The 24,575-nt window shown below is 41.5% G+C and overlaps 1 protein-coding gene across 2 annotated transcripts in view; it reads left to right on the forward strand.

The window, feature by feature from the left end:
- Nucleotides 1-11,715: 11,715 nt before the first annotated feature.
- TMTC1 (transmembrane O-mannosyltransferase targeting cadherins 1) overlaps nt 11,716-24,575 on the forward strand; it is a gene marked incomplete at its 5' end in the record, with an annotated part of 261,097 nt that continues 248,237 nt past the window's right edge. The window contains one exon of one of the 2 annotated variants that reach the window (XM_080811049.1): nt 11,716-12,038. In XM_080811049.1, coding sequence (XP_080667175.1) covers nt 11,731-12,038 — 308 coding nt within the window. The remainder of the gene's footprint in view (nt 12,039-24,575) is intronic. The other variant, XM_080811048.1, reaches the window with a different exon arrangement.

The following is a 24,575-nucleotide window of genomic DNA, read 5'->3' on the forward strand; positions in this document are numbered from 1 at the left end:
GAGGTCTGGAGTCCATTCCGCTGTCACCTGTCTGCACAAATCCCGTTCTGCTCCAAGATTCCATTTCATTCCAGGACTCTGGTTCTCTGGCTCCTGTCTGTGAATAACCACTGGCATTTCCTCCCGTGAACTCTGGCGGCTGACCCATTCTCTGTCTCCATTCCTCTATTCCTGTCTCTGCTGCAGGCTCCACCTTGTGGCAGCTCTTGTCACCGACCCACCCAAGCCTGGACTTCATTTTGGCTAAGCGCCGTGGGACAGAACTGGCTTTCTCTGAGCGAGTTTTCTTCTGAGATGTAATTTAGGTACTAGATGCCTTCCACGGAGTTCAAACTGTTCAAGTCACAGCTGGGCCCACAGCTTGGTAAATTGAATTTGAAAAGGACCAAGTTCATTCTGACTTTCAAGCAACATTGTTATGTGAGAACCGCTTAACAATAGAAAAACAACAAAAAATGTTTATTAGGAATTGTTCTTCATTCACACTTGAATAGTAAAAAGAAATGATCTTAAATTGTAGCTAAATGATGTTAAATAAAAGAAAAATTAAGGGAAGAGAAACTTAAGAGAGTAAGAGACCCGAGACTTTCCTTCTTTGGAGATTTCGGAGTATTTGCAGTAATTTTAGGCAAGGCAGTCTGGAGGAAGAGCACTGACCTTGGAAGTTTCCTTTCAAAAGGAAAGCAGGTGAAGTGGTTCTAAGTCAGAAATCAGAATTAACATCACTCAGGAGAAGTGACAATGTAGAAAGTGAATCCTATAACTAGAGGAAACAGGTGTATACCTCCAGAGTGTGAATTTATTCACTTTCACTCAGAAATTTATAAAATTCTACAAATGTGTTACTTTCTATTTTTTAAGCATTGGAGATAATTACAATGTATATTGTAATAGAAAAAGAAAACAGTGAATTTCCCTCCTGCCACAAGGAAGTCCTAAACATCCAGCTTCTGGAAGTCCTGTCTTCTATCCATTTATGAATGCATTCAAATACTTACGTATTCCATCAAGGAACAAATATTTGATTTGTTATTGTGTGCGGGCAATCTGCTAAGCTCCAGGGGCAGACAGAAGAGTGCTGCTCCTGATTTTGGTAATTTAAAGCCAGTGAAAAAGGTTTCCAATAGTAAAGCATTTATAAAGCAGAAAAATATTTGTGAAGTCCTAGCCTTCCTACTATAAGTCAGTTGTATTATTTAAACCTTCATAGTTCATTGTTGGAGGTGACCTGTACCAACTGTGTTTACCAAGTTTATTCATATCACTTACTCTTTACACTTCTCTTACATACACCATTTTAGGAAGAAAGCACAAGAGAAAGGTTTTCTCTTCCCATTGTCTGTTTACTTGCAAACCATATTGCTGTTTTGTTAGGATTCTTTAAGGAGGAACTGACTGGAAAAGCAGAGTGTATGTTAGTACTAACCCCTTTGTTGCCTCTCATTCTTTTTAAAACATGTGTGTATGTGTGTGTGTTGTATGCAGTATGACACAACACACCTACAATATGTGCATAAAGCATCATTGTAAAGCCTAATGACTAATTCCTAATTTGTCCTCTTCCCAGACAATTCAATGATTTCTGAACACTTCAAGTCCATGGAGCCCCCCTTAATTGACATGCTGTTGATGTCATGTATGTTTCTGTCCTTTTTAAAAAAAACTTCTCTGAGAGATAATTTATATACATCAAATTCACCTTTATAAGTGTAGTGTACAATTCAATAGATTGTAGTATATTCCCAGGATTGTGCAACCATCACCACAATATAATTTGAGAACATTTTCACTTCTTTAAATAGAAATCGTGTTGCCACTAATAGTCCTCCCCATTACCCCTCTCCCCAGCCCCTGGCAACCAGTAATCTACTTTCTGCCTCTACAGACCTGTAAGCACGCAGTTTCAACCAGATTTAATCACATATCACATTTACCATTTAAATTGCATTCTTCTTCTCCCTCTATACTTTCATCTGGAATCATTTTCATTCTGTTGGGAAACTAGTGTTAGCATTTCCTTTTGTACTGGTTTTCGAGTGATACACTCTTTCTGTTTTTGCTAGTCAAAGTCTTACTTTTCACCTTTGCTGAGATGATCCAGATCCCTGGAAGTTGGGCTGGAGTTAGAAGTGGTGGCCGACTTCCAGTTCCTCTTTATTTCTAGGGTGGCTTCCTCAGGGTCCCTGCTCAATGTAAAAGTTGGGTTACCAGAACACCTATCCTTGGCAGAACTTGGACTTCAAGAGTGTTTTATTCTTCCTGATGCTTCCAGGATCAATGCTCTGTTTAACCTCTCACTCATCCTTGAGGCCCAAAGGGCCCCAAATGTTGGGCTCACCCTTTGTCTTCTTCTCTTGGCCTGGCTCTTCCCTACTGTTAAGAATCTGATGTTATGAGGTAAATGTTGTTTATTTTTTTATTTTTATTTTTTTTAAAGATTTTATTTATTTATTTGACAGAGATCACAAGTAGGGAAAGAGACAGGCAGAGAGAGAGGAAGGGAAGCAGGCTCAGCATGCTGGGCTTGATCCCAGCACCCTGGGATCATGACCCGAACCGAAGGCAGAGGCTTTAACCCACTGAGCCACCCACGTGCCCCTGGTAAATGTTTAATCTGATTTCTCTTTATCTTCCAAAGGAGGATTGATTAGAATTGTCTAATTCCCTATTATAGGGAGGGAAAGTCTCTCACTTTCTTTTCCCTTATTTCTAATACCCATGATGTTCTTGTTCTCTCCAGAATACCAGTTCACTATCTCCTACCCTAGAATTAAAACAAACAGAGTAGAGGAGCTTAAGAGGAGGACCTGCAGCTTTAAAGGAAAGAAACCCAAAATGACCTTGAGGATCCTAGGAAAGGACTATCCTTGGAAAAGTAGGGTCTTTTCATCATCATCTTATTTTGTTTATTTTGTTTTTTGTTTTTTGTTTTTTGTTTTTGTTTTTGCTAGTCTGTTTTCACCATAAACTCACCATAAGCTTCACAAGGAAAATTTTTTTAAAAAGGTTTTTTAAAAGCAGATTGAAGAAAGGATAAGCATTCATGATTAAACAGCCAAAAAACTTTGCTAATAATTCTTTTGTAACTATAGGGAAATATGAAAAACTTCATATATGAAGTAATTGTTAAAAATTTATGTCATGTGAAGTTAAAATTCTGGAAAGAAATATTATTAAAGTTTTTTGTCTTGTTTTTTTGTTTGTTTGTTTGTTTGTTTGTTTTGTTTTGTTTTGTTTTTGAGAAGCAATTTGATCCTGGCAGTCCAATTACAAATTTCAGAACATCTGGATGACTCATTGACAACTGAGGCATTCTCTGACATGAGGAACCAAGAAGGTTTGTAGTCTCCATCCCACAACTGCAGTGAGACAGTGATGAGCAAAAAAATCTACAGCTGTCCAACCTAAATCTAGGTTAGGCTGATAGCCATATTCTCAGAATGAATGACTAAATGAGTGAATGAATGAATGAATGGCCAGGAATTGGGAAGCAGATATCTAAGAATTGTTTAAGAGTGGATTTTCCATAATGGAGAGAAATAGAAGTAGCAAGAAAATTACTGAGAAGAAAGAGACAGAAAAATCATCACCACTGTCACTGTCTTTAATCAAGGCTCTACTTTTACTGAGCAGATCTACTATGTATCAGGTACTCTTCAAAGCTCTTTACTCAGCTCAGATACTCTTCATACTTGCCCTCTGAGGTACTTTCAGAGTACCTCTTTGGAAACTGGAACTATGCACCGTGGTGATCTGGCAGAGAAGGGCCCAGTTCTCTGTGTGCACCTTGACTATAAACTGTTGGAAGCAAAATGGAGAATTACTTTAGAACAAGTATGGAGTACTTTGGTATTGGAGTACCAAAATTTTGCTACTTCCAGGGAACATAGATTAAATGGAACCCTCTTTCATTCATGAGCAAGTGATTTTCAATTTAAGGGCAGACAATAACACTCAGGATTAGTTTTAGTGATAATAAATTATAGCTAAAACTATAGTAGCCATCAGGGTACTTATTTGTGCCCAAATTATTGACTTTCTTTTTAAATGGTTCTTCCTAGTATTTTTCCTGAATTTTTCACATTTCGTAGGCATCTTATTCATAGCAAAGCTCGAATATGGCAATTTAATCCTTGTGTGGTAATTTTCACTCACCTGATAATATATTGGCAGAAAAATAAAAATTCTTATGGACATCTCCAAAGAAGTACCCCCAAATACAAAAAGTATAATCTTCTTAGACCTGCTTAAAAATTTATCAGAAATACATTTGTTCCAATAGAAGTGATAACATCTAAAATTTAAAATTTACATGTATTTGAATGTAAGACTTTATATGTATGACATATGTATATATTCATATATATGAAAACACTTTCTAATGATAAACTTTTATTTTTATGGAAAGCATTACTGTTTTAGTACCCATGCCTGGCAGCTATATTCCACTGGCTCAGGGATGGTGAGGGGTTTCAATTCACAGGCCAATCAACTTATCCACAGAGCATGGCAGCCTGGGCGGCCATGTTGAGAAGGATTCCAAAATGTGGAATGTGCAAGACCACTGCAACTGACTGTGAAGATTTTTATAAGCATGGGAAAGGAGAGGATTTATGACCTGTTTCGTGGGCTTGGCACCCCTGTTTCTCATATTGCCACCTCTTAGTAGCTGTTTTCTGAATTTTGGGCCAAGTATGAAGGAAAAAAAATTGGGGCACTTCCATAAATACAAATCAGTTAGCAATGACAGCATTTCCAGGATGCTCTGATGCTTTGAGGATAAGCATAATGGTCATTCTCTTTAAAAAAGCTAAGATGCCCTCCTAATCCCTCAGACTACTTTAGAGGGAAGGAATGAAATCACTGAATAAATGAGAAGAGAAAGAGTATGTGAAACAGACTGTAAAGCAAGAATCTGTTTCTACTTTGTCTTCTGTCTAACCGAAAAGGCCGTAAGATTCAGCCTGAATCCAAGATGTGCAAAGAAGACATAAAATTATTTAAAAACCACCACCACCACCACCACCACCACAGCAACAACAAAAATCCCCTGGCTGTCTCCTTCATAGAACCATGGCCAAAAATAAAATCTGAAAGACATTCTCTTTTTTTTTTTTTTTTTTCCTTTAAGCTGTAGTGGGACCTGAAAAGATTCACTTGTATCCCTCTCGATGATCTCACATATGGAAAAATAGGCCAAGAAAGAAGACTTAGCAGCACAGTGAGAAAAGATGGGAGACTGTTATTTCTCAAGGGAAATTATTTATCTCCAGATATAATCTTATTTTTTGACAAAGAAAAACTGGCACGGTAGGTTCTCTAACTACTCCAATAATGTAGGAAATAGGCAATGTCCTTGGCTTTTGGCAGGTATTTTATTAGCTTTTTAATGCCCCAAGCCTGCTTATTTTGTCTTATTTTGCTTCTGAGGAAAGGTGGGAAATGGACCTGAGGATCATCTGTGAGGTAGGGAATTTCTTAAGAAAATAATTTTTATATTTCAACAAAACATAGATAAATGTGACATATCAAATTAAATATATGAAAGCCAAGTGTTACTGTACAACATAGGACATAAACAATATTGGTGACTCATAAATATTTTGCATAGACCAACCATGCTTGCAGATTTTTCTCATAATTTGTTCTTTCTTTTCTAAAATAGTCATTGGTTTTGAGCTGCACCATCTACAAACCGATAATCACAAATGAGTTCCCGAAGTTAACTCCCCACCAGCATTTATGCAGGGGCTCTAGGTTTTTACGGTTTTCTTTATTCCTTCTTCCCTCTCTCCCAATCTCTCTTCCTTCCTTCCTTCTTTCTTTTAGCTTAGTTTTGTTTTATTTTCGTAGCCTTTCCAGAATATTTTAAATAGGGGGAAAGAAGGGAGTTTGATATAACAGCTTTGATAATGCCTGTTGTTTCTTCCATTCTTCTTCCGGGGTATCCAGTTTCTTAAACGAAAAACTTTTGTATTACAGAAGAATTTAAAAGTAGAAAAATAGTATTAAGGAGTACTTGGGCACAGTCTCCACAAGAGTACCCCTGTATCTGACACCAACTGCACGTGTAGGGCGTTCCCCAAACCACCCTGTTTTGATAATTTGCTGGAAGGATTCATAGAGTTCACTGAAAACTGTTACACTCACAGTTAAGGATTATTAAAGAGAAAGGATACAGATGAAAATCAGCCAAGGAAAGAAGTGCCCAGAACAGAGTCTGGGAGAAGTACCAAACACAGAATGCCCGTTTTCCTCTCTCCATGAAGTCAAGGGTATGTCTCTATCCTGGCATTAATGTGTGATAATGTGACCAGAATATTGCCATTGGCAAAGCTCACCGGGGCCTTCGGTGTCCTGAGTTTTTACTGGGACTCAGCACACAGTGCCTGCATGGCTGACCTCAGTCATCAGCCCCTCCCAGAGGTCAGGCTAAGATCTTTAGTCGCTAGATCCCTCAGAAGTCAGAGCTGATACTGTGTGACCCAAAGTTCCCGTCATAAACTGCATTGTTACACTGTCCGGTGGCCAAAGCCCTAGGCAAACAAAGACACTTCTGTGAGGCAAGAAATTCCAGGGGCCTAAAGATTATCTCCCAGTGGCTAAGGCAAAGGCCAGGGCTCTCTTCAGGTGAGGATAATTCTTCACTACACAAGCATAGTCATTCCTTTGCCTCTGAGTGCCATACTTACACTCAAATTCAAACTTAGGATACCAATAATGACCAAACTTATTTCATCTGATAGTGTGCCAGAGTCAACTCATACTAATTCACAAAAATGGATTGTTAAATATTTAGGAGTTTTGTAAGCTAGTTGTTAAACACAGGTGTTATAAAACAGTTATATAAACATATGGATTCGATTAAAAACAAAGATAGTGAATGTTTAAAACTCATCATGTAATTATTTTACTGTTAATATGCTCTTGATATTATCTAGGTCTACTGTATCTGGTGAGAGTTACGTAGAATGTTATGCTACTAAGCCTTTCTTCCTATCTCTGTGTTCAGTGACATCATGTTGGTAGCATGAAATTGACCATGGTAAGAATATTTACACCATGAAATTCAGCAAATGCTATGAATCAGGACTTTTTGGATGCATTTTAATTTTGAGAAGCATCTTTTTGTTGATCCAACTGTTACTAGAACTGTTTGGAGTATTTTATAGGTTATAACAACATTAAGATAAATTTCTGAGAAGTTATTTCAAAATATAAATTGTAGTACTTCTAGAGCTAATGATTCTGATGGGGTAATTTTTCTAAAAATTTTAACTCTTCATACAAGTCAGTTGTTTGTAAATTTGTAAGTTTGTTGTAAGTTTGTCAGTTTGTTGTAAGCCTGAATTTAATGTTAAATGTAAATTGATACATAGCATTTGAGTGTTTTTTTCCTTTCTTTCTTTCTTTCTTTTTTTTTTTTTTTAAGATTTTATTTATTTATTTGACACAGAGAGAGAGAGAGAGAGAGAGAGAGAGAGACAGTAAAAGAGGGAACACAAGCAGAGGGGAGTGGGAGAGGGTGAAGCAGGTTTCCTGCAGAGCAGAGAGCCAGATATGGGCCTGGATCCCAGGACTCTGGGATCATGACCCGAGGTGAAGGCAGATGCTTAAAAACAGGCACCCCTTGAGTGTTTTTTTCTGACATTTCCTATAAGTTCTGTAGGTTGTACAAGAAAAGTGTTTGATTAAAGTCTAAAAATAAAAATATAAGTAATTAAAATTTCATTCATATGAAAATATTTTTTTCTTTCGTATACAGTAATCTTAAAAGGAAATGTCTGTTTCCAAGACTGTGGATATTTGCTTGCAGTGTTGCAGCAGCTTTCAAAACCAGAGATTCTGAACTCTAGTAAGTACTTGCTATGCTTTATTTTAAGGTACATGTGTATGCTTTTATCTTGTAGTGATTTGCTGACAAAGTTTATTGCCTGAGAGACAGCAAGTACAAGATCACAGATATTGTTTAATTTTAATTCTGGGCAGAATTCACAGAGATACATCCCGGGGATGGGAGTGGAAGCCAGTTTAGGTCCATGAGGAGCCCCTCCTCTCTCTGGGGGCAGCTGCTGCCATGGCTGCCACCAGCCTGGGCCAAGCCTGGATGCAGCCAACTCTCACACCACACCTCAGACTGTCCCATGCTTGTCCTGCCTAGTGCTGACCAGCTTCTTCAAGTGCATATTGCCTGTCCTATCACTGGCGCAGGGGGTGATGGGGTGAGAATATTTTAATTTTCTTGTTCTTTTTTTTTTTTTCTATTTTTCTGTATTCTCAAGAGCAGGTAATAGATAAATAACTAGATCACGAATATTTATTTTTAACACCAATTATATTATCAGCTCTTTTTCTGAATTTATGACTTTTTAACATTGCATTTGTCCCTTTATACAGGGTGTATCTGAACGGGGTGTTTATTAGGCTGAAAAAGCAGAGTGGGCAGTAATTTGAAATTTGTTTTAGTAAAATACCTACTTATCCTTGATTTATTTTTAGTTGTGTCCTAATTCCTTTAAGGACCATGGTACATTTTAATTTACATGACCAACTTAATCTGTATGACTGTCAGGCACTTCTGTAATAATTTATGTTTTAAATTGCTCTGAGTGGACAAAAGATGTCTAAGAAGGTAGTATTGTTCTAATTTTAAGTCCTCTAAAAATAATCAGAGACTAAGTAACAAGAATGAAATCTCATTTCTTTTTGGGCCCCTTTATTAGCCAAGATGAGTGCTTTACACCTTAAGAGAGAAGCAGAGGGGATGATGGACTGGCATATCAATGTAAACCCACCTCTGACGTCACTGCTTGTACACTGTTTTCCTGGAACACAGAACAAGACTGAGATAGGAGGGGATGGGGCTGCAAAGAACTGCTCAATTTCTAAAAAGTATTTACTTACTGCTTCGTGCTTGAGAGGACTTTAGAGGAATCTCAAACTCATCATCCAAACCAAACAGAAGAGAGATGCCTTGGGGCGCCTGGGTGGCCCAGCGGGTTAAGCCTCTGCCTTCTGCTCAGGTCATGGTCTCAGGGTCCTGGGATCAAGCCCCGCATCAGGCTTCTCTGCTCAGTAGGGAGCCTGCTTACCCTCTGTCTCTTCCTGCCTCTCTGCCTACTTGTGATCTCTCTCTCTGCCAAATAAATAAATAAAACATTTAAAAAAAAAAAAAAAAGAGAGATGCCACTGAACGTAGAGGAAAACTTAATGAAACTGAGCTTAGAAACCTGGAAGAATCCCACTTAGAGGTTTCCTTTATCTTTTCCCTTTTATCTCCTCCATTATCTTTTTGGTGTTTGGAGTCAGTTCTCCTCCTTCTACCCTTCTCTCCATTGTCATGGAGAACTCTGATAACTCACTGCATCTAAAAAGGAAAACAACTCAGGTAAGAAGGGGGTGGGCTGGGCTGTTTAAGGGTAATTGGAGGGAGAAAAGTTCTCCATAAAAATCCATTATTAGTCACTCTTTGGGATTAAGACCTTGTCTCAAGGTAAGGATTTTAGGTAAAGAATTGATATATTGGCTTATTAAACCTACAATCATTTCAGAAAAGATAATTTCATTATCCTAGCCAGCTGTTAACTTAGAAAGTTAGACTTTAAGGGGTGCCTGGGTGGCTCAGTCGGTTAAGCCTCTGCCTTCACCTCGGGTCATGATCTCAGGGTCCTGGGATTGAGCCCCAGCCCCACACTGGGCTCTCTGCTCAGCAGAGAGCCTGCCTACTTGTAATCTCTCTCTCTGTCAAATAAATAAATAAAAATCTTTAAAAAAATAGACTTTTATAGTGTTAACCTTATACATACAACGACACAGGCACACAATTTAGCACATTGTAGCATAGGGTGTTCTCTTAATATATTTCTTTTAAATTGATGGGCAGGCAAAGAGGAAAGGCTATACTGTGTTCTGTGGGGAAGATGGTAGATTCAGGTGTCTGTAGGGTCTGGGTATTAAACCTATCAAGGGTCAACAAGTTTTAACCTAAGGATAAAAACATCCATGCTTGGTTTTCTCAATTTCATTTTACATTCACTAAGTTTCAAGTCACCAAAGTAAAATGGATGAAATGCATCTTGACTTTGGAATATTTGCCTTCATTCACTGGGTTTTCAACTGCTCGGATACATCCTTTAAAAAAACAAACCAAAAAACTGGTGTGGTAAAGAGTCACGCAAATGCTTAGTTATTATAAGAACAATTTTTGCCTTTTATTTTACTTTTTTTTTTAAGATCAATGAACCTTTTAAGAATTTTTGAAGGATGGGAATAAATAAATTTTGTATTTTAAGTTTTTCTCTTTGGATATATCAAATTCTGGGTAACTTAAGTAACATAGCAATGGATAATTGCGATGGGACTCAAAGAGTTAACAGACTTGAAATCTGGAGAAATTTTAGCAATCATTATTCTGGGATACCTACTTTATTTACATACATAACTAGTATTTTTAGAAAAAGAAAAAACTTTTCAGAAGCATGGGGAGATTGGGAGTCAAAGCCGGAGGCCTTAACATTTAAAAAAATTTTTTCTTCTTCTTTTTTTTTTTTTTCAAGTGGTATTGACTTAGCAGGAACAGTTCAAACGTGCCCGCAGTCCAGGAAATAATCATCAGACCAAGTGATCCACTTAGATGGGAAGAAAAAGTAATTTGCTCAGCATCTTCAGGATCGTCTTAAAGAGTTTCAGTAAGAAATAAATTGAGAAGGAATGTTTCAGAAAACAATTCCATGCCCAGACCCAAACCCCAAATCGAAGCTGGGACTTTTCCTAAGTGCAAGTAAAGCGATGGGCCCTGAAAGGCAAACAGCCCGCGGCGCCCCTGAACAACCCGCGCAGGGCGGGCGGGAAGCCCTCGGCCCGCAGACCCTTTCTCCGGGTTTCGGGAAGGTGCTTCGGGCAGCTCGGTTTCCCCCACGGCCTCCCCCACGCGGAGGCTGCGAGCGCGGGGCGCAGGCCGTGGGGGACAGAAAGGCCGGGGAGGGAACGCGGACAGGGCGACGGGACGCGAGCGCGGACGCCGGCGGGAGAGCCTGTGGCCGGGCGCCGCCGCCGCTGTTGTCCGGGGTGCTGAAAGCCGGGAACTTCCCGGGAAGCCGCGGCCACTTTTCTCTGGGTCGGAGCGGGGTGTGTGGGGTTTCAGGGTGCGCACCTGCTAAGCCCGCCCTGGTCCTGGGCCGGGAGGTGCCGGCGGATGAGGCCCTCCTAGCCCCGTGGGTGGGGGGGGTGGGGGTGCGTGACCGGGGGGCGGCGGTGAGTACGGGCGGGAGCGCCGGGCAGGACCCCGGGGCCCCTTCTCCTCCTCTCGGGCAGCCCCGCGCCGCGACCCCGCTCCACCTGTGCGCGAACTCCGGCGTCTGGGGACGCGGGCGCCCGGGGCTGAGTGCGGCTGGGAGCGGGGCGGGGGAGGAGGGCGCTGGGGCGGGGTGGGGGGGCGGCCCTAGTCCGGGGATGGAGGGGGGCGGGTGGAGGCGAGAGCGAGCGGGGCATGCGCAGTGGGGCGGAGGAGGTGGCGATGGCCGGGGGAGGCGGGGGGACTGCTGTTTATTTGCAGCTGGGCCAACTCGGCGGCGCAGGCGGCGGCGGAGCGCGGGGCGCCAGCGGCGGGTCCGGCTGCTGCCGCATCATGCCCGAGCCCACCTCCCGTCAGCCGCGACGCGCCGCGGCCCCGGCCGGGGAGAATGCCAGACGCCCGGGAACGGCTAGGGCAGCGGCGGCGGCGGCGGCACGATGGTGGTGACCGGCTCTGCCCGAGGCGGCGGCGGCAGCGGGGACCGCGCGCCCTCCCGGCGGCGGGGCTGCGGACTCGCGCCGGCCGGGGCCGCGGCGCTGCTGGCCGGGGCGAGCTGCCTATGCTACGGCCGCTCCCTGCAGGGCGAGTTCGTGCACGACGACGTGTGGGCGATCGTGAACAACCCCGACGTGCGGCCGGGCGCCCCGCTTCGCTGGGGCATCTTCACCAACGACTTCTGGGGCAAGGGCATGGCCGAGAACACCAGCCACAAGTCCTACCGGCCGCTCTGCGTCCTAACCTTCAAGTGAGTCCCTTAGGTCGCTCTCGCAACCGCAGCCGTTTCTCCTCGCCTCTCGTCCGAGCTGGGAGAAGTTGCGGGACCAGCTCGGGGAGGGGGGGTCGTTTCTTTTCTTGGGGCCCCTTCCTCTCCACGCCTCCCTCCTCCGCTGCTGCCCACGCCACTGTGCGCCGCGGTCCCCGGCCCCGCTTCTCTGGGCTCCCGGGGCTGTTCGGGAGGCGCGGGCTGGGAGTTGGGATCGAGTTTCTCTGGAGTCTGCGCTCTCGGCGGGCTGGTCTCTCGGGCAAGGGCTAGGAGCGAGGCTGCTAGAGCTGCTCCCGCACTCCCACCCCTGCGGGACGGTGGTCAAGTGCGACCGCGCGAGCCTGGCGAGTTTCGGACCGGAGGATGTGGTGGGGATGCTTCCAAGTTGGGAATTTCTCGGAGGTTGTTGGGCAGCCTTGCTGATGGCGAGAGAATCAGCCCCTTTGGGGTTGCGTTCGGAGGAGAGGCGAGAGCGGTGCCAGGGCTGCACGGGTTTTGGGGAGGCGCAGCGGAGGGAGCGGAGGCTCTCCTCCGACCTGCAGCCTTTGGCTGCTCCCGGAGCCTTTCCAGTCCGCAGGTCTGCGGAAGGGCTCGGAATTTAGATAAGATGCAAAGCAAAGGAAGGCAGAGCGTGGGATCCTCTGTAGATCCTGGTGTCCCAGCCGAAATAGTTTTTGTTTTACAACCTCAGAGTCATGATTCAGCATTTCTGGTGTGAATAAAGTGTAAAAGGAACGGAGAGAACGCCAGGGTTTTGTAGGGTGGAGTATTTTCTTGAATTTAAAAGAGAGCTTGCTTCAGAAGGAAGAGGAGGAGGGCTTTGTATGAGTGTTACCTGGTACACCGTGAGCTTGACTCAACCCTTTTTAATTCGGCTCAGCCTTTAAGCTTATAATGTGCTGGACTAAAACTTGAAATATTGGTTCAGTATCATCAGTGTTTTAAGCCTTTTCCAGTGGGTGTAATATGAACCCGTCTTTTTGGTAATAGTTATTCGAGAGGGGATAGGCAGCTTGAAAAGCTTGCCTGGGGCCAGGAGGCCAAGGTTTCTTGACAGGTGGTTGTGATGACTTAGAAAAGGAAATCATAACAGTTGTCAGTAATTCATGGGCTTTTGACTTAATTCTTGCATTGAAAATTCAGTGTTTTAAAAGAGAGTGAGGAAATTGCACATTTGACTCTGAAGAGAGTATTTTGTAAACATTAGTCCTCTTGGAAAGTGGTTTTGCTTTTTGGCTGAAAGATAACCTCAGCTACTGAGTGAGTTGCTCAGTACTCTCAGTTTTCCAAATGTTTCTTAAAATCCTAGATGACACAAATATATATGTTTATCTTCTAGATCGGCCTGCCTTTTCATTTATTACAGTGAGGACTGATGGTTCATTTAAGGTGTAGAAGCTCACAGCATGAGATGTGCTGGGCTTATAACAGCCATGGAGACTGTCTTGATCTGAACATTTTACATTTTAAAAGGTTAGGGCCAAATGCCAGTGCCCACTTGGTGGAGGATGGGAAGGATGTTTTCACTTCTTGACTTTCTAAAGTGTTTTTTCATGCATGCAGGAGACGGCAGGGACAGAAAAGAGGAGTGGGGAGGGAAGAAGACAATGAGGCAAGGCCATTGATGAGGAATGTTAGCAAGGCTTTTGGGGAAAGGGGTAAGGAAGGAGAGGTGCAGGGCGGGGCCAACTCCTCACTGTGTTCTCATTGGTTACAAAATGCAGATTTCCCTCTAAGACCATTGCTCTTTGTATAATCTCATCTTACTGGCTGTGTAAGATATACTTTTTTTTTTTTTTTGAGAAGATTGAGTTGCAGATCTAGAGAGCAGCACAGCACTAATCAGAAAGGGGTAGACGTTTCTTTAAATTTTTTTTTTTTAATTTTTTTTTTTTAAATATTTTATTTATTTATTTGACAGACAGAGATCACAAGTAGGCAGAGAAGCAGGCAGAGAGAGAGAGGGGAGGAAGCAGGCTCCCCGCTGAGCAGAGAGCCCGACGCGGGGCTCGATCCCAGGACCCCGGGATCATGACCCGAGCCGAAGGCAGGGGCCTCAACCCACTGAGCCACCCAGGCGCCCCTAGACGTTTCTTTAGAAAGAGAAAGTTAGCTCGTCTTTCCATGCTCACAGTTGTGAATTAAAATAAGACCAGGAAGCTTTCTCCACACTGGATCTTCTTGTGCAATAGCATAAGAAGAAGCCTGGAGGCGGGGGGGGGGGGGGGGGGGGCGCTACTGTTGATGGTGCTAGACTCATACAACTTTAAAGGTTGTTGCAAGGAAGGACAGAAAGTCACATTTATTAACTACTCAGTGTGAACCAAGCATTGGCCTGAAACTCTTTACATAGATTTTTGTTTAGATAGTTGGTAAAAATAAAGTGGCCCTTTAAATACATATACACACTATTTTAATGATATCTTAAGCTAGGTTTTCTTTTTTTAATAAAAATCTTTGAGAATTTGAGATCATTTTAATTTATTTTTATTCTAGTAAGAACACTTAACATGAAATTGCCATTTAGAATTCTTAGGAGCACAATAAAATATCATTAACTCTAGGCACAGTGTGGTAGAGCAGATCTCTGGTGCTTACTCCTTTTCCATAACTGGAACTATATACCTGCTGAACAGCAGCTCTCTGGGCTCCACCACCCCTCCCCGCCCACCCTTGGCAGCCATCATTCTACTCTCCGTATGAATTTGACTATTTTTTTTTTAAAGATTTACTTATTTATTTGACAGACAGAGATCACAAGTAGGCAGAGAGGCAGGCAGAGAGAGGGGGAAGCAGGCTCCCTGCTGAGCAGAGAGCCCTATTCGGGGCTTGATCCCAGGACCCTGGGTTCATGACCTGAGTCGAAGGCAGAGGCTTTAACCCACTGAGCCACCCAGGCGCCCCTAAATTTGACTATTTTAAATATATTATGTAAGTACAGTCATGCAGTATTTGCCCTGTAATTGGCTTATTTCACTTAATATAATGTCCTCCCCGGCCAGCCATGTTGTTGTATATGACAGGATTTCCTTTGTTAAGGTTGAATAATATTGCATCGTATGTATAGACGAGTTATTTTAAGTTTTTTTTAAAGATCTTATTTGAGAGTGAGAGAGGGCGCACGCGCACACAAGCAGGAGAAGGGGAAAAGGGAGAAGTGGGCTTCCTCCTGAACAAGGAGCCTGACATGGGGCTCTAACCCAGGACCCTGGGATCATGACCCTGAGCTGAAGGCAGACACTTAACTGACTGAGCCACCCAGGCACCCCCCACTTTTTTTTTTTTTAATCTATTCATTTGATCACGGACAGTTAGGTTGTGTCCATGTCTTAGTTATTGTGAGTATTGCTGCAGTGAACTTGGCAGTGCCTTTATCTCTTCAAGAACCGGATTTCAATTCTTTTGGATTTTTTTTTCAAATTTTTTTTGGATTTTTAACCAGAAATAGGATTGCTGAATTATAAGCTGATTGTATTTTTAACTTTTTGAGGAATCTCTATACTGTTCTCCATAGGAGTGGCACCTTTTAAGTTCCCACCAGTAGTGTACAGTGGTTCTAGTTTTCTACATCCTTGCCAACACTTACCTTTTTTTTTTCATAAAAGCCAGCCTAATGGGTGTGACAGGTGATAACTCATTATGATTTTGATTTTGATTTGCATTTCCCTGATGATTAGTGATGTTAAGTATCCATGTACGTACTGTTGGCCATTTGTATGTCTTTTTTTTTTTAACTATAATTGACATATGATACCCTATTAGTTTCAGATGTATACCATAGTGACTTGATGTTTTTATATATTATAAAATGGTCCCCACTATAGGTCTGGTTACCGTCTGTCACTATACAAATTTATTACAATATTATTGACTGTGTTCCCTAGGCTGTACATTACATCTCCATTACTTACTTATTTTATAACTGGAAGTTTGTATTTCTTAATGCCCTTTACCTATTTTGCCTGCCCCTCCACTGTCCCCTCTGGTAACCAGTTATTTGTTTCCTGTATCTGAGTCTGTTTCTGTTTTGTTCTGTTTGGTTGTTTTGTTTTCTAATTCCACATATAAATGAAGTCATGTGGTATTCGTCTTTCTCTGACTTATTTCACTTAGCATAATACCCTCTAGGTCCATCCATGTTGTCACAAATGGCAGGCTTTCATTCTTTTTTTATGGCTGAGTCTTTATTGGAGAAATATCTGTTCAGGCCCTTTGCCCATTTTTTCATCCGTTTCTTTTTTTTTTTTTTTTTTTTTTTTTACCTTGAGTTGGAATTTCTTATGTATTTAACATATCAGATACATGCCTTGGCTATTGCGTTGGTTGCCTTTTAACCCTGTTGGTTACTTCCTTTGCTGTACAGTGGTTTTTTAGTTTGATGTAGTCCCAGTTACCTAATTTTTTTTAATTGTTCGTACTTTTGGTGTCCTATTTTAAAAAATCATTGCTAAGTCTAACACCATAAAGTTTTCCCCATTTTTTTTTTAAAGATTTTATTTATTGACAGAGAGGGGGAGAGCGAGAGTGAGAGAGAGAGAGCGAGAGTGAGAGTGCACAAGCTGTGGGGGGGTGCAGCAGGCAGAGGGAGAGGGAGAAGCAGGCTCCGCACTGAGCAAGGAGCCTGATGTGGTGCTCTATCCTGGGACCCCGGGATCATGACCCCTGTTTTTCTTCTGGAAGTTTTACAGTTTCAGGTCTGTTTAAGTTGTCAGTACATTTTAAGTTGATTTTTGTGTACAGTGTAAGATAAGCATCCAGGTTTATTCTTTTGCATGTGGATACCATTTTTCCCAACACTGTTGAAGAGACTATCCTTTCCCTGCTATGTATACTTGGCCTTTATGTTGAAGATCATTTGACCATATATGTGTAGGTTACTTTCTGGCCTCTCTATTCTTTTCCATTGGTAAGTGTGTTTGTTTTTAGTCCATTACCATACTGTTTTAATTAGTGTAGCTTTGTAATATGGTTTGAAATCAGGAAGTGTGATGCTTCCAGCTTTGTTCTTTCTCAGAATTGCTTTATATATTCAGGATTTTTTGTAGTTCCCAATGAATTTTATGATTTTTTTTTATTTCAGTAAAAAAAAAAAAATCCATTGGTCTGTTAATATAGAATACATTGACTATAATTGGCTTTGAGTATTATGGACATTTTAACAATAGTAAATCTTCTACCTATGAACTTGGGATGTCTATTTATTTGTTTTCTTTTGTTTCTTTAGTGTCTTTCGTCAGTGATTTATAGTTTTAATTATACAAGTTTTTTACATCTTTGGTTAAGTTAACTCCGTATTTTATTCTTTTTGATGCTGTTGCAGATGGGATTGTTTTTCTTAATCTTGGATCATTCATTATTGGTGTACAGAAATGCAGCTGATTTTTTAAAATTGAAATGCAGATGCAGCTGATTTTTGTATATTGATTTGTGTCTTGCAACTTTACTGATTTTGAATATTCTAGCAGGTTTTTTTGTCTTTAGGATTCTCTAACATAAAAAATCAGTGCCATATACAAACATAATTTTGCTTCCTTTTTTCCCAGCATAAATGCCTTTTCTTTTTCTTGTCTAATTGCTCTGGGTAGGACTTTCAGTACTGTGCTGAAGAGAAGTGCAAGAGTGGGCATCCTTGTCTTTTTTTTTTTTTTTTTTTTCTTGTTCTTGATCTTCGAGAAAAAGCTTTCAGTTTTTCACCATTGAGTATGATGTTAATTGTGGGCTTTTCATGTATGTTCTTTATTGTGTTGAGGTATTCTTTCTGAACCTAATTTTTGAGACTTTTTACCATGGAAGGTGTTGAATTTTGTCAGATCCTTTCGTTGCATCTCTGGACATGATCATGTAATTTGTACCCTCCATTCTGTTAATGTGGTATGTAACATTAAGTGAGGTGTGCATGTTGAACCATTCTTGCATCCCAGGGATAAAACCCAGTTGGTTATGGCTTATGTTCCTTTAAATGTGCTGTTGAATTCAGTTTGCTAGGATTTTATTAAGGACTTTTGTGTCTGTGTTTATCATAAATGTTGGCCTATAGTTTTCTTTTGTTTTTTAAGATTTTATTTATTTATTTGATGGAGACACAGCGAGAGAGGGAACACAAGCAGGGGTTGTGGGAGAGGGACAGCAGGCTTTCTACTGAGCAGGGACCCTGAAGCAGGACTCGATTCCAAGTCCCTGGGATCATGACCTGAGCTGAAGGCAGATGCTTAACAGACTGAGCCACCCAGGTGCCCCTAGTTTTCTTTTCTTATATTGTTTTTGGCGTAAAAAAAAAAAAGAAAAACCCTTCTCATTGTGAGATAATTGTACATTTCCATACAGTTGTAAATAATAATATAGAGCTTTTTATCCATTTTCCTCCAGGGTTAAAGCCTTGCATAACTATAGTATAATATCACAACCAAGAAGTTGACATTGATACAATCCATAGCTTTTATTTAGATTTTACCAGTTTTACATGTACTCTTTTTTTCTTTTTCTTTTTTTTTTTAAGATTTTCTTTATTTGACAGAGAGAGAGAGATCACAAGTAGGCAGAGAGGCAGGCAGAGAGAGACGGGGAAGCAGGCTCCCCATTGAACAGAGAGCTCAATGCGGGGCTCGATCCCAGGACCCTGAGATCATGACCTGAGCTGAAGGCAGAGATCATGACCTGAGCCGAAGGCAGAGGCTTAACTCACTGAGCCACCCAGGCGCTCCATACTTTTTTATTTCTGTTGTGTGCATTTCGTCCTATGTAGTTTCGTCACATGTAGATTTCCAAGATTACGACACAGTCAAGATACAGAACGGTTTCATCATAAGAATCCTTCCTGCTTCTTTATCATAGTTGTAAACACCTCATTCATAACAACCCCTCAATTTGTAACACCCCACCCTGCTCCACAATCACCACGAATCTCCATGTCCACAATTTTGTCATTTTGAGAGTGCTATATGTGGAATCATGTAGTATGTAACCCTGTTGAGACTGGCTTTTTCTGCATTTAGCATAATTCTCTAGAGTTTATTCAGATTTGTTGCATATCAGTAGTTCATTCTTTCTGTTGCTGAGTAGTAATCCGTTGTGTGGCTGTCCCACGGTTTGGTCCTTCACCTGTTTAAGGACATCTGGGTTTGCAGTTTGAGGCTGTTACAAACAAAACTGCTATAAACATTCATTTACAGGTTTTTTTGTAGACACCGGTTTTATTTCTTTGGGATAAATGTCCAGGATTGCGACTGCTGGGTCACATGGTGGTTGCATATTTAGTTTTTTAAGAAATTGATGAACTGTTTTCCAGACCCTCCCATTCCTGTATGAGTAATCCAGTTATTGTGCTTCCTCACCAGCATTTGGTATTGTCACTTTCTTTTATTGTAGCCATTCTGATAGTCATACAGTGATACCTCATTGTGATATTAATTTGCATTTCCCTAATGGCTGATGGTGTTGAATATACTTTCATGTGCTTATTTGCCCTCTGTATATCCTCTTCCTTAAAATGTCTCTTCATATCTTTTGTCCTAAGTGGATTTTTTTTATGTTGAATTTTGAGATTTCTTTATATATTGTAGATAAAGGTCCTTTGTCATCTATGGGGTTGGCACATACTTTCCTCCCATTCCGTAGCTTGTCTTTCTCAGTGCAAAACTCAGACCTAGGTTTTGTTGTTGGTTTTTTTTTTTTAAGATTTATTGATTTATTTATTAGAGCAAGAGAGCATGCGTGCACGCACATGCAAGTGGGGGGAGGGTCATAGGGAGAGACTCTGCAAGCAGACTCCCCCTGAGCTCCGTGCAGCACATGGGGTGTGGGGGGAGGGGGGAATTGATCCCAGGACCCATGAGGTCATGACCCAAGCCAAAACCAAGAATTGGACACTTAACCAACTAAGCCACCCAGGCGTCCCTCAAACTTAGTTTTTATTAAAATAGTTTATTATCTGTGATTCACTGAATGAATGTCTCACATAACTGAGAGCTAGAAATTACATTAAGAATAAACAATAAATAAATAAGTTAATAAAAGAGATGTGTAATGCTTGTTACTATAAAGGTACTTGGATGCATAGAAACATATTAATCAGTTTTTCTCACATAAGAAATCAGCTGAAATTGGAGTAAGGAAGTGGATTTTTAGCGTCTACCAGTTTGTGGGGCAGGGTGCAAAGGAAAATGAAGTCAGTTTACCAAGATATGATGGCTTTGTATTACATCAATTTATTGGAATTGAAACTCTGTTTCTTGGAAATTCTTTCTCTTTATTGCACTAGGTTATAGTTGTACTAGAGAAATTTCTCTGAGATTTGGAAAGTGAAAGTGAAGTGGCCAGGTACCTGGTCAGAGGGCTGGTGTAGGTGTTGGTGCTGTCACAGCTCCTGTGGGTTGTCACAGACATGCCAGCTAACCCGTTGCTGGCTAGGTCCATGGCTCCTTCAGAGCTCTCCAGATCATGGTGCTCTAGCTACGTGGAATCATGGTGCAGGTGTGTGTGCAGCCCTGGGGAAGTGCGCCAGCCTGTTTGAGCCACTCGCATCATTAAAGTTGGAGCCTTACAGGCTGTGAGCAGCAGAGGTACCTTCGGGTTCATGTTCATTGCTTCTGGCTCTTCTCAAGTCCACGCATCCTTTCTCCCTCCTAAACGCCTGCCCTGCAAGCATTCCATGCAGACAGAAGCAGCAGGCTTGCATAGGCTGTGCAGCAGGCTTCTACAGTTGGGAAAGGTCAGATCTCTACAGCAGATCCCTCTGCTGTATCATTTCTGGTGGTTCTGCTTCTCTAGTCAAACTTTAACTGATATGAATGGTCGTCTCTGTGTTCCTTGATGTCAGTTTAGAATTCTAATGAATTTGTGTTCACAGTCAAATCTTATATTTGGTCTTTTCATAAGATTATTTCCAAAGGCACACAGGAATATTTTTGGACCATTGTAGAGCAGAATCAAAACATCTGTGAAAACTTAATCTGCAGCAGTCACCTTTTTTATTTTGCTTCTTTATCCTCCACTGGCCATGACCTGTTTTTAACTCTGGAATCAGGACATTAAACCCATGAAGTCACTCTGTAGGCACTTAATTGACACAGAACCAAAACCCTTGATGCACATAACCCCCACCTTGAAGAATGGCCCTGATTGATTTTAAAGGTGTTTAGCTTTTTAATTTTATTTCCTCTCTGCCCTTTTCAAAAATTCCTGGTGGATTGTTAGCAGAACCATCCAGATCAAGAAGCAAGGAGAAGCTTCCTTCAACAAGAAAGAAGCAGGGGTTTCCCATGTTAAAGATGGGGAAACTAAGGCAAATGAAAGGATTTTAAACTCTTGAGTCTCTCTGCTTTTAGGCTACTGGATCATAGTATTCTACCAGTTAGGTATAAAGGTTTATCTTATTGAAGGATTCTGATGGTGATATACACCATAGGAGTGAAAGTGGGTGGTTTGAAATGTCAGAGTTAAAAAATAGAATATCTTAATATGTGCAGCTGTAAGGATTTGCAACATTTTAATGCTTGGATCTGGAGAGGTTTTGATGGTTTTTTCTTCTTCTTTTTTTTTTTTTGCATCAGTTTGCATCTTTTAGTCGCAGATGATATGCCAACCATGAAAATCAGCTCTAGCCTCTGTGCCCAAAATCTAAAAGAAATGGTGGCATGTTCATTTTGGTTCTGTTCCTTTTGCTTTGTCCTCTTTGGAATTCATTTAGAGATGGTCTGTTGCAGCAAAGCTGATAAGTTTGTGTTCACAGTCTATGATGGCAGGTATCTGCCATCATAGATTGTTTGACTAGATTGTCTAGGATGTTCAGTGATGGATAGAGCCAAGGAAAAATATGATTGAAGGCAATAAAGATTTTATAGAGAAGAATAAAAAAAAAAAGTCCTCTGAAAATTGCATTCCAAACTAATGTTTATCTTAGAAACCCCAAGAGGCGGAGGTTAAGATTGTTGCCTGCCAGCATGGGCCTTAGACGTAAAATGGGCTTTGGACTATAGTCTGACAGTGTAGGAAGGATGGAAAATCAGAGGAGTATATTTTTGAATTATGAGGGTTTTTATAGGTGAGTCTCTGAATGAAGCTTGGAAAACACCATTGGAAGCAATCTTTTTTTATTTTTTTAATTTTAAATCAACATATGTCTTTTCTGTCTTCCTTTGGAGCTACAGTTCATGTTTTTCCTAACTTTGAATACTTTGAATACATAGTCATTCCACTTAAAAAGACAGGGAGGGACAGGGGAGGAGTGGTTGGACATGCCAGAGTTAATGGCACTGTTCTTTAACAAATGATGAGAAATGGTTTTTGTTCTCCAATACCCTGTTGATCTGATCCCTGGCCACTTCCCTGACCTCTAGTCTATCAGTCTGCACCTCATTCTACCTCTGCCAGCATTCTAGAGTCCTTGTGCCCTTTACAGGCTACACCCGCTGCTGCCTGGGACCTTTATACTTTCTGAAATGCTCTTTGCCCAGACCCGTGAACTCTTGCTCTCTCACCACCTTCAGTCTCTGCTCAGATGTCATTTCCTCCTTGACACCTTCCCTGGCACCCTGATCCAAAATGGCAGACGGTCCTCCATGTTTCATCCTTACTCCCTCACTCTACCCTCTTTGCCTTAGTAGCCCACATTGCTGTCTGGCAATATGGATTTTTTTTTTTTTTTTAAATTTGACAGAGAGAGAGAGAGAGAGATCACAAGTAGGCAGAGAGGCAGGCAGAGAGATAGAAGGGGAAGCGGGCTCCCTGTTGAGCAGAGCACCCAATGCGGGGCTCGATCCCAGGACCCTGGGATCATGACCTGAGCCAAAGGCAGAGGCTTAACCCACTGAGCCACCCAGGTGCCCTGGCAACATGGATTTATTATTGGTTCTTTTCTTCCCTCACTACTGTGTAAGCTCCATGAAGTGTATCCTTAGCACCTGGAACAATGCCTGCCATGCAAAGTGGGGGCTTCCTAAATTACTGTTGAAAGAGTGAATGAATTAATCACTCACGTGAACGCTTGACTTTTTTAGGTAAATATTTAGGCAGGGCTACACTTTTATAACATAGACAAAAAAGTCTGCTTAACTTATTTCTTGGTTTATTTCCTTTTTTTCCCGCTGTCAAAGAGGCAGATGAAGGCAGATAAAGAATTTCCAGGATACAAGAGATGGATTCCAGTGGGTCCTGCTTCCTGGGAGGCTGAGGGATAGTTTTGATTCTGAAAGGGGCAGTGGTGGCTCCGTGTTGCCTCCTGCTGGGACTGTGACTCTCTGTAAAGAATAACGATCCACAGCACTTTGGGACCATTCTCTTGCGCAGCATATTGAAGTGTGATGCTAGTTGTAAATTTTAAGACTGGACATAGCAGCTGTGCCTTCTGAGGCAAACCCCAGAATTACAGAGTTTTCTCCAGACCTTGCTGTCAGGGGACCAAAGTTCATCCATCCTCGTTTCCTATAGTCTCTAAAGAAAGGCCATGTTTTTTCAAGCCAATGAGGTAGACATGACATGTTTCTAGTTGGATCAAATAAAGTATAAGGCTCTGAAAATACTTTCTCAAAGGAACTATGATGACTGTGACTTTCTGTCCCCAAGTACTATAGAATAAAGAATTTGGCCTTTATCCCAGGTTCCTGGGAGGGAGCTTCTAAACCCTTGGAAATTCCTGAGTGATGGGAGTGTCTCTGCTGCTCACAGTGGGCCCCAAGATCACCCTTGAGTTTGTGCTAAGGAAGAGGTAACTCATGATGGACCGTCTGATAGTTTCAGAACGTGGGCTGGCTATGCTGGAAAGACCAATTGTAGGATTAGAACGATGGGACTTGGAGCCACATATCAGCCCTACCTTCCAACCTCCAGGAAGGGAAAGTGGTGCTGGAAATTGAGTTCAGTCACATGCCCAGTGATTGATTCAACCAATCAACCTAAGTAATGAAACCCCAGTTAAAAACTTAACATTGAAGCTTGGTTCAGTTTGCCTGATTGGTATTCATACATCATGGTGCTGAGGGGGTGATGTGTCCTGAAGACAAGAAAGGTTTCTGCTTGGGACCCTCTCAGACCTCTCTCTGTGAGTCTTTTCTTTGGACAGGTTTTGATTTTTATCCTTTATAATAAAATTGAAATCACAAGTGTAATGCTTTTTCGAATTCTGTGAGTCATTCCTGCAAATTATCAAATCTGAGGGAGTTGTGGGAACCCCCAGATTTGTGGCCAGTTGGTCAGCAGGGCAGGTAGCCTGGGGACCGTTGAACTTGCAGCTAGTGTCTGAAGGGAGTGCAGCCCTGTGCAGGAGTTTGTCCCCACATAAACTCTGGCTAGTCACTGTCAGAATTGTAGCGCATCCAGGAACTTTACCAAACACGTACCTTTAAAGGAAAACGAATTGGCTAAAAATTGACAACTCAGTTATGCTTCTAACCAAACTATATTTATATTATCTCTGTTTATTTTTAAAATTATTTTCATTTTTATTTTTAAATTTTTATTATTTTTATTTTTAATTTTTATTATTTGCTGACTCTCTTTTTGAAAATTTTCTTTTGAGACTTGCTG

The sequence above is a fragment of the Martes martes genome (assembly GCF_963455335.1).
Source record: "Martes martes genome assembly, chromosome: 8".
Classification (NCBI taxonomy): Eukaryota; Metazoa; Chordata; class Mammalia; order Carnivora; family Mustelidae; genus Martes; species Martes martes.